The 11543-nt window shown below is 30.2% G+C and overlaps 2 protein-coding genes across 2 annotated transcripts; both read left to right on the top strand.

Annotated features, from left to right (window-relative positions):
* Window positions 1–1661: 1661 nt before the first annotated feature.
* On the top strand, window positions 1662–4079 carry LOC114720832 (germin-like protein). The gene is made up of 2 exons (XM_028906552.1): window positions 1662–2127; window positions 3907–4079. Exons 1-2 carry the CDS (start codon window positions 1662–1664, stop codon window positions 4077–4079), a joined length of 639 nt encoding a protein of 212 aa, XP_028762385.1.
* Window positions 4080–8496: 4417 nt separating this feature from the next.
* On the top strand, window positions 8497–11330 carry LOC114720831 (heparanase-like protein 1). Its single transcript, XM_028906550.1, has 9 exons — window positions 8497–8700; window positions 8790–8826; window positions 9218–9398; window positions 9517–9671; window positions 9757–9990; window positions 10303–10492; window positions 10612–10737; window positions 10823–10922; window positions 11013–11330. Exons 1-9 carry the CDS (start codon window positions 8497–8499, stop codon window positions 11328–11330), a joined length of 1545 nt encoding a protein of 514 aa, XP_028762383.1.
* Window positions 11331–11543: the final 213 nt, after the last annotated feature.

Here is an 11543-nt window from a genome sequence, read left to right as displayed (position 1 = left end):
CGCTTTGCTTCTCTCCTTTGCGTTCCCATTTTCCCCTTCTCCTCTGCCTCTTAAACGATGACGTCTTACTGTCGAGAAATGGAAGTTGATGATGGGCAATAGACAACAGGACCCATGAACATGAAACTAAAAAGTCATCAAATATATTATCCATTTTTCAGTAACAATAATAAATATTATCTCTTGTTCTAAGTATAAGACTAGTTTGATATTCATTTTAATCTTAAGTATAAAACTTCAATGTGTTTTGTTTCCTATATTTATTCATTTTTTTCTCAAAATAGTTTCCATGATAGTTATACATATTAAAGAGTTTTTATTTTAAAGCACATAATTAATAAAAATATTTTAAGAAAGACAAATACTCGTTTATTATAAATAATTAACTTAATTTTTTTCATATTCGCAAATTAGTTATCTAGTTCTTATATTAATGATTGAAAATAATATATTATTACTGTTACCAACAACTAATTTAGTTCTCAATAACAATCCCATTATTGTAAAATGGAACTAGAGTACTAAGTATTTATACATGATAAATAAACAATAGCTAAATTGCTTATATTTAGTTTGTGCTTATACTAACTAGAAATATTAGAATATATAGCTAGGCAGAAAGTTAACAAGATACAATATCCAAAATTTACATAAATTCAATCAGACTCCAATATTCGAAAATATATAGGCACGCATTCAATCAAAACTTTCCAAAATTAAGAACATATATAAGTATAACAAACATTTATCAGAAGGATGTTTTGGTTTTCTGAGACGGTCAAAAGTCATTGCGTGATAAAACTGTCTTTCACAAGTATATTTCAAGCAGAAAATTCTCTAATGTTGATATAGCAAAATAAGCACAAACAGGTAACAACAAATATTTAAAAATTACTTGGCGATTAGTTAAAAAAAACCATCAAATATATTGCTCATTGTTTGACGGTTAAAAACTATCAAGCATATGTTTAGATTTAAATCATTAATCATGCCTGCATATTTGACATTTTTACCAGAAAAATTGATAAGCATGACCTTTTCTATAGTTTAAAAAAATGTTTTTAATATAAAGTTAAAAACAATTCAAATGACAGTTGTATCTAATTTAGCCTAGTCTATCTATCTTTCTTTTTCGGCCTTTTCCTATTTAAGTACGTAACTAAGCTGAAAATATAGCATTTATTAGGCCCCATTATCACAATATAATAATTACGATTTTTAGTTCTTAATATAAAAATTAGATAATTAATTTACAGATATTAAAAAAATTAGTTAACTTAATTATTTGTAATATATGAATATTATCTTTTTTAAATATCCCTATTAATCATTTGCATTGAAATTATCCTTTAATGAAAACTCCATAACATTTACAAATTACTTGGGAGCAAAGTGAATAAATATTGAAAACAAATTGAAATATAGCGATATTTTATATTTAGGACTACATTAAATCTCCAAATAACTCTCACATTAAATATGAGAGAAAGTACATTATTTAATTTGTTAGGCCACATTTACCCCTAATTAACTTTGAAAACTCTTTCATGCTTCCCATGTTACTACTATATATAAAGCGACCAGTCCCGTTGTTAAAAACACGTCCTGAACACACATACATATACACATATCGACCAAACACAAAAATAATTAAAATGAAGATGATCATTCCCATTATCTTCATCATTTTTTGCCTTCTCTTCTCATTCTCTTCCTCTCAGCCTTCTATGTTCGATTTTTGTGTTGCAGATTTCTCAGCTCCTTATGGCCCTGCTGGATATTCCTGCAAGAACCCTGCAAATGTGACTCCCAGGGATTTTTATGGGTCTGGTTTAGGTGTTCCCGGCAACACAGCAAATACATTCAAAATCGGTGAAACGACTGTGAATGTTCAACAAATTCCAGGTCTGAATAGTCTAGGTGTTTCCTTGTCTCGTCTAGATGTTGCAGTTGGTGGGGCTGTGCCACTTCACACACATCCTGACGCTACAGAAGTTCTTGTGGTGTTACAAGGCTCTATGACTGCTGGTTTCATTTCAACCAATAATACTGTCTATATGAAATCTCTTGGAGTCGGAGATGTCTTTGTGTTTCCAAGAGGTTTAATGCACTTCCAACGCAATCCAGGTATATATATACTCATCTAGTCCTATTTATACGACAGATAGAAAAGATTTTTCTTGTTGTTATTTATATGTTACATTATTAAATTTTTAACTTGAATATTTTATCATTCATTTATTATAGTGTAGATTGTTATTTTTTGGAACATATGTACATATTAAACGGGAGTGACTTTAAAAAGTTGTTATATTTTAAAGTAGAATTAATGCAATTTAATTTTCTTTTTTGATGTGAAACATATTAAAAATTCACTATAAATAGAATTAGCAGAGTATATTGTTTAGTTCTTCTAAAATTAATATGCCAAATTAAGCATAACTCGTTTCAATGCACATAAGACAAAAGTGTACGTTTGGTTTTCTAACAGTTTAATTTTATAGAAGAAGATTTCAGTTTGATCATTTAATTTTATCAAGTATATTTTTATTTTTTTAATTTTAATATATATTCTCTTCTCATCCTATTTATAAGAGAGAGATAGAGAGAATTTTTTAAATCCTATTTATAAATCATATCATTAAATTTTTAATATAAATGTATTATTTTATCTTTTATTTAGTATTGTGTAAGATTGTTATTTTTTGAAAAATATATATATTAAATAGGCATAAACTTGTTAAATTTTAATGTAAACTTAATGATGATTTTTTGTATCAACCATTATTATTTTTATAGGTTGAACTTAATACATCGGTATTTAAAAATGCTTAGTCAACACTTAAAGTTTCAAGCACTATGTTTTTTTGTTAATGAAACTAAAAATTAAAGAAGGTTAAAAAAATTATAAAATTAAGAAATAAAAATAAAAATTTTGTGTAAAGCTAAAAGATAAAAGTGCACTTTTTGCCTAAACGTAGTTAGCTTGATCTCTAGAACTTAACCACATGAGTCCGATCTAGACTTTTGAAGTGATATGAAATAATTTTTTATCATCAATTTACTTGTTATTTCAATAATAGAATGTAACTTTACACGACATGTTTTTTTTTTTTGGCCAACGCATTACACGACATGTTTATCTACATATGAATTCAAAATTTAAGGGCTTGCATGCACATATATAATGCAAAGTTTAAGTTTTTTTCCCTATGTAATTAGCTAAATTAATATTACACTGTTGTTGATACTTACATAAATTATTATTAAGGCGTGATCTTACCTTTTAAATAATTTATTAATTCACGAGTGAATTATTTGTTGATTAGAATACAAGAAAATAAAACTAAAAATTTCATACTTTTTTTTTAATACAAACTACATTTCACACTGCGCGCAAACACACACACACATATGTTATTATGCATATAATCCCATTAAAATCTAATGATTTAATTCAAAATGCATATGAAGAAAGAGTAGTGTAGAGTGTAGAAACGACATATTATGCACGCATTATCTTTGGTACAATTATTATTATGAAATATTACCTCTATCCTTAATATAAGACTTAATTAACCAATTTGGAGAGATTAAGAAAGTCTTACTAAATTATATTTAATTGTAGCATATGTTACATGATCTCTATAAAATATTTATGTGGATCATTAAATTATATATCAATTTATAAGTGAGACAAATTAATTCAGAGAAAAACAATAAATAAAAATAGTTCAAAATCATTTAGTAACTTCTTTAATTTTTTTCAAATTAGTCATCTATGTATTATATTAAGGATTTGAGGTAGTATGCATTTTTTTAATATTGTTTAATTATGTGATTTACAATTATGGACGAGATTATATCTAATTATGATTATATAATTATTTTGTGTTTTCTTTTCAGGTAAAACTCAATCCATGGGAATTGCTGCCTACAGCAGTTCAAAGCCTAATATCCAAATTCTGGACCTCGCACTGTTCCAAAGTAATTTGTCCTCTCAGCAGATAACAGCCAGCACTTTCATTAATATTCCCGAAGTGAAGAGGCTCAAGACCCTTTTTGGAGGCTCCGGATGAAGTATATTCTATAATATATGCATATTTCAACAAGCTTCCTAAAAGGTCAACTTATATAATAAAACATTACACACACACACACACATATAATCTGATCACGTGGATCCACTTGATGTATTATGATCAACCTTTCCGGTTTTTTATGTTTGGAATGAAATAAAAGTTTGATCTTTGTCTCTTACTAATTTATAAGCAAACGTGCACTTTTAGTATTTTTAATTTCATCTAAGTTTTCATTTTGGTCTATTAATTTTTTATAGTGTCTTTTTAGTTATTTAATCCTAACAACATTAACAAAAATGCTAATATTGTAATTTTAAATGTTAACGATATATTCTTAAATGCTGAGATATCAAGTTTAATTAACTTTCAAAAGAATAATGATTTTTATAAAAATTATTATTTGACATTAATGATATTAGGAGTTAGAGGATTGAAAAGACACTTTACAAAGTTAATGTATTAAATTAAAATTTTATACAAAATTTAAAAGTAAAGTGGCACTTTTATCTAGTTTGTATATATAAATTGGGCGAATATTTGATATTGTCCTCATTAAATTAGGAATGTGGTTTCATATTCCTCTTCAAAGATTTATGAAACAAAAGGCTTGTTTGGTTCAATTGCGCATACCCTCTACCATGCAATGCAATGTAATGCAAGGAGATGTAATGCAATTTTAATTACCATCAAAATATTTGGTATGATATTGGACATGTGTAAAAGAAAAATTAATTTTTATAATAAATTATATATGTAAACAGATAAAAAGACCAAAGTATCCTCATCCAACAAAAAAAAATGTTTGCCTAATACTTCGGTATTTTTTCAACGGCAACAAATAAAATGAAAAGGGAAACATGCCATGACATTGATTTCAATGTACAATCAAAATTTGTGAATCACAAGTCTGACCACAAACTATACAAATTTGGAACCAATTTTTTGGAACTAACTGACTAAAACGCAAAGAATGACAAATCAAAACTAACAATACAGATTTGGAATCAGTTTTTTGGATCTTTGAAAAAATCAAAACTATTGGTCCTTCTCTTTGTACATCCTCTTCAATTACTTTGTTTTGGGATCAAACTTCTGAAGTGACAGCTATGGAGTGTGACTGTGAGAAGGAATCATGATTAGGAGATGAAGCTTTGTTGACATTGAAGGAATAGGCTTAGTCAGCATTGAAGAAGATGGTGGAGGCAAAGGAAGGAGGTGGTGGGGTGTCAAAGATGACGTGGCGAAAACGGAGGTGAGTGAGACAAAGGTTGTAGAAGAAGAAGTCATAGAAGATGAGGGGGAGGGATTGAGGGTATTTTGTGTCTTTTTACATTGGATATGATGGGCAAATAAGACTTTTCAAAACATGCAATGGAGTGGTAATGAGTATTCATAAGGAGGGAGGTGTGAATGGGGATTACCAAATTTTTGGTAATCATCATTACCATGGTAAACCTTATTACCATTTTAAAAAGCAACCAAACATCATTCTCTTAGTAATGCAATTCCCATTATCATCACAGGCCTGCAATGGGGTTGAACCAAACGAGCTCAAAAGTTAGTATTTACCATGAGAAGATATTCACCTTGTTTTATCATAACTCACTTACTCATCATGCCTTTCACATAGGGTATAAACTCATAACCTCAGAACTAAAAAAGACTTAAGAAAAATATTTAAATGTGTATTTGGTTTACCCAAAAACACTTTCATGCAAATCAAAATAAAATTTCTCTCACATATTTATTTCATATATAGTAAAATTATTTTTAAAATTACAGTTTAGTTTTCACCTAAACACTTAATATCATTAAGCTATAAGGCCTTGATAAGGGCATATTAAAAATTGGATTGACTAATGAATAGATCAAAATATTGGTTATTAACAAAAATTGGGTGTTATGAAAAGAGCTATTACTTCATAATAGGATTTGTAAAAAATTTTCAAACCCACTTGTCATTTTTTCCCCCAAAAAAATAAACTCGTTTAAATTTTCTCTTCCTTTTCCTCTAGTTTCCTTCAATTAAACAATGGGTTAGTATCTGCATCCCATGGAATTTAAAATCCATTTTTTTTATTATTATTGAAGAACATACATACATACTACACACGTATAAACATACAAGCCAACCGGTGAAAAAATGAGTTGACTCGTTAATACTCATATTTTGGCTAGCTAAGATAGTGAATAGATTCAATATGCTTATGTTAAATTTTTTGAGTGATTAATGTTGAAGTATCTTCAAAACAGAATATCTATCTATGTAAAAGTCATATATCCTTAGAAAGCCGATCAGAGTTATAATATTAGTACAAGTCATTAAGGTGATTTCATTATCATATCTAAAAACACCTTTGGAAAGATATAAAATCAAAAGTATGGTCATCATCACGGGGTCATAAAAAGTGTTTTTGTTAAAATCGGGTTCATATAATCAATTATATAATATTTATTAAGTGATTAATTAATCAAGACAAGTACACTAAATTAATAAATTTATTTATGGATTTAACTTATCATGCCCGTTTAAGAAAAACCATATACATAATCAAAACAATCCAGCAGATTACATGTATGTTTTCTAGAAGAGATACAATGGAAGAGTATCTAAATAACTCTCGCTATTGCTCACGCGATTTGATGTCATTCACGACCTGAGAATTAAATAATTGAAATCACAAAGCACATTTAGTGATAAGAGCTCTTGGGGACTCTTCTAATTGACAAGCACAATGATGACAACTGAACAAAGCCGTCACTATAAGAAATAAGCAAAAATAGAAATAAGAGTTTTTACTCACTCTCACTCAGATAGTATGTTGTAAGATTAATTCCCACCATTAGAAAACTGATAAATAAATAATAATTGAGTTAACCCTAAATTGATTAGGCCTAACCTAATTGACGGGCCACATTAAAATATTTTAATCAAGTAACATAGTAATAATAAGGATAGAGGTGTTTCTAACATCTTGAAAAAATTTTGGGGTATATCTAGCATCCTAAAATATTTAATTGTGTAATTTTGCCCCTAATATTAAAAAAAAAAAACAGGAGAAAACCCACCTTCAACAAACAGCCACTCTAACTCTGCTAGTCTCATACACTAATTGTTTTCTAAATGACAAGCGTAATGCTTAAATCTGCAGATGATGAAGGAGGCACTGTTCATCATCTTCATTGTTGATTGAACCATGGATGAAGGCATGATTGAGGGAACGAGAGATGAGTGAGGATCTTTTGGTAGCGGTTTTGCTTAACCACTAGTGAATCGTTGCCAAGATTTTTCCTTTTCTATAGTGGGGAGTAGCACGGCAATCATCATCTTGAGTTACTTAACATAATGAATTAACAATAGGATTGGATCTAGTGGAAATAAGCTAGTACCTCACAACTTGATGAACCAAGGTTCAAATCTCATTAGGAGAGGTTCCCATATTTAGTATCTGATGACATGTCTCGAACAGGATTACGTTTAAAAGAAGGATACTTGTACCTTACAAAAAAAAAAAATTAACACAATGAATTATGGAATTAGCTACGTGCATATTTGCACTAAACATCTCCAGATTAACAAGAGCACAAATATAAATCAATTGTGTGTAAGGCAAGTTTGATGTCAATCAGACAAATAATAGATAATTCACCCAAGTTGCCTTCTTGATTGCTGGAACACAAGTTTTGCATGATTTTGCCTTTATCTTTCTTTTAATTCTTAAATTGTATTGCTTGATATAAGGGAATGTAGTTTAATATTAGAGTTGCCATATGATAAGCCCTAAAGGGAACAATCTTATTTTCTACTTTATCACTTGATACAACTGTCAAACCATGTTGAAGCAATTCAAACCTTTTTTTTTTTTTGGGAAAATGAAGCAATTTCAATTTCAATTTTAATGCATCTCTTCATTTTGAAAATATTCCAACAATGTGTGGTGGCCGTGGTGGCCAGGTGTACATAATGGTTCGAGTGTAAAACCATGTTGAAGCAATTTCAATTTTTTTTTAAAAAAATAGCTTTTGAAAATTGACTTGCCATCTGTTATGAAAATGCAAATTATATATGACAGTGATATTTAAGGGTAAACTAATTTTGGTAACTAATACCAAAAAGTCAATTTTAACATTGAAGAGAGGCAAATTGCTCTCCCAAGTTCCAACTCGTTTTTGTTAAGACAACTCATAAAGCAGACAATACTGATGCATTATTAGATTCACTTTAGCTGTCAATTACGATGGTTACATTGTTTTGCGAAGAAAAAGGAAATATACCTGGAAGATAATCTCTCACTCAAATCATCTGATTAGGAAAGAGAAGAATTTTACTATCTAATTGACCATATAAATGTAGGAAAAATTGCTTAATTTCTCGTGCCTCCTTTCTGCCATTTCTTGTTTCAAAATTTCCATCATGGAAGCAAAATTAGCTTTCTTGTGCTTTATTGTTTCGTTGTTTTCTCTAGCTCATTCAGAAGACTTGAAGCTTAATATAAAAGTGACAACGTCAATAGCTAATACAGATGAAAATTTTATTTGTGCAACTTTGGATTGGTGGCCATCTGATAAGTGCGATTATGGTCAATGTCCTTGGGGACAAGCAGGCATTCTCAATCTGGTATATATGTAACTGTTCATATCCTTCAAATTATTATTAAATATCATATATACTAGTTTCTTAATTTCCTCCTCTCTTCATGTTGGCAGGATTTGAATAACAAGATCCTGATAAATGCTATGAAGGGTAAAATATTTTCTTTCTCTAGAAAAATTCATAGCAAAAAAAGTTTCATCATTGATGCTTAGTAATTTGAATATTTTTCAATTTTGAAAAGTCTTCTGCATTCTTGATTAAGAAAAATAGGATAGGAATGATTCAAGAGTTTTCTCTCTCGGTTTTGCACTTTTTTATACATTTCCAAAGTTTTCCTTTTTTTTATATTTTAATTTAAATTTACAAAATTTCATAAAAAAATATAATAAAGTAAAATTATCAGTTGACTATTTGTTTTCCCATGTTTTCTTCTTTTCCCTTCTCCTTCCAATACAGCTGCCAAACTAACTAGGTGCTTTAAACTAGCCAATTTACATTCAAAGATCTAACTATTCATACATAAACACTTTTGTTCATGCAGCATTCAACACTTTGAGAATCAGATTAGGAGGATCATTAGAAGATCAAGTGGTGTATAGATTAAGACATCCCAAAAATTGCACAGGATTCATAAAGAATCAAGATGGCTTGTTTGGTTTTAGCACTGGATGCCTTAATCATACTAGATGGGATCAAATCAATGACTTATTCAATAAAACTGGGTATGTTCCACTAATTCTCATCACAAGACATTTCACACCATGATCTCTAGTTATTTCAACAACTATATATATGTTATCTCAAATATATTCTTATAATATGGTGTTGATGATGCTATAGAGTGAAACTCACATTTGGGTTGAATGCTCTCCATGGAAAGAAAAGATCTATGAAGGACAAAATTCTTTGGGAAGGTAATTGGAACTCACATAATGCTGCTACCCTCATGGCTTACACTATTTCAAAAGGATACAAAATTGATTCATATGAATTAGGTAAGGCAAAGTTTTTCGCTTTGAACTTCAATACAAAGTTTGTTAATGGTATTGTGATTTATGATGAAAGTCTAATTTGTGATAGGAAATGAGCTATGTGGTGATGGCATTGGTGCCCGGATAGAAAGTGTGCAATATGCAAAGGATATCACTGAACTTAGAAAATTAGTGAATATGTTTTATCCAGATCCTGCTAAAAGACCCCAAGTGTTAGCCCCTGGTGGTTTCTACAAAAAAGAATGGTTTCATAACTTCTTGCAGAATACTGCACCTAATGTTCTTGATGGAGTCACCCATCATATTTACAACCTCGGCGCCGGTGAGCAACATGAATCTCGGGCTCTTATCAAGTTTTCTTTGAAATTAGCTTATTTTTTTAATACATTCCATGAAATTAACTTCTTTCAAAAGAGTTTATTATCTGGTACTAAGCTTTCAAAATGTATAAATATATAGACTTTTTGATAATGCAAACATACATAGATGTGAATTAACTACTTTTTATCTATTTGGTCTGTTTTTATTTGGGATATTTCCATAAGCAATTAAACACAGCAAGGGAAAGTGAGCACATAACCTGTGTTTGGTTTACAAGAAAATGTCTAACACTCCATCTACATGATTAATGCAGGTGTGGATAAGACCTTGATTAACAAGGTGCAAGACCCATTTTTTCTAAGCCAAGTTGCTCAAACATTCAAGGATATATCAACAAGTGTTAAAGAGTATGCACCATGGGCTCAAGCATGGGTTGGAGAATCCGGGGGAGCTTATAATAGTGGAGGCAAAGATGTGTCACATACTTTTGCCAATGGCTTCTGGTCATATTCCATTTATTTTCTCAATTTTAGCTACTTTCTTGTTCTCATTTTGTGATATGTCTTGAAAATAATGTCCTTGTTATGAACCTTTCTTGATGTATGTTTTTAATGAATAATAGGTACTTGGATCAATTGGGCATGACATCAACATTCAATCACAAGGTTTATTGCAGACAAACATTAATAGGAGGAAACTATGGCTTGCTCAACACTACTTCATTCATCCCTAACCCAGATTATTATGGGTAAGGCTTCTGATTCCAGCATGTGTGTTTGTGTGTATTTTGAAAGCAAGTCATTGTATGTGACTAATTTCTCTTTGTTTAATAGAGCCCTATTATGGCATCGGCTTATGGGAACCAAAGTACTCTCTGTCAACCATGAAGGTTCACCATATTTGCGTGCATATGCTCATTGTTCCAAGAATAGGGTAAGCTCCATTCATTCATTCTAGAAACAGTTTTTTCTCTTCATTCTCAAATCTATGGATAAAAATTTACACTTTTCTGAATGTTTGTAGGCTGGTGTGAGTGCATTACTGATAAACATGTCGAATTCTACTTCATTCAATGTGACTGTCAATATAGACATGAATTGGTACCCGGAGCAACAAGTTTCAAGCTCAAAGATGAGAGAAGAGTACCATTTGACTCCAAAGGATGGAAAAATTCAAAGTGATGTTGTGTTGCTGAACGGAAAAGTTTTGAGTTTGACCGAGTTTCAGGATATTCCTTCCATGGAGCCAGTGCTTGTGGATCCTTCTTCTCCAATCAATGTGGCTGCCGATTCCATTGTCTTTACTTATTTCAACAACCTTGACGCACCCGCTTGTGCATAGTCATATTTTTCCATTCTTGTTCACGCCATTTCTTTTGTTTTTGTGTCTTTTTAGGACTTCTATAATTATCGCAAAATATTGTATATCATCTTTGAATTAATGGATTAAGTTGTTTGAATTCATTAGCCGTTGATTTGTTCATTCTTTTCTTAGGTTATAGGATTAATTAATTTAATTTTATTTCCAATGTGCCTTGTAAATATATTTGATAAT

Source organism: Neltuma alba, unplaced genomic scaffold, assembly GCF_004799145.2.
Source record: "Neltuma alba isolate B1F8T4 unplaced genomic scaffold, ASM479914v2 tig00012000_pilon, whole genome shotgun sequence".
NCBI lineage: Eukaryota > Viridiplantae > Streptophyta > Magnoliopsida > Fabales > Fabaceae > Neltuma > Neltuma alba.
This window is presented reverse-complemented; position numbering and strand designations above follow the sequence as displayed.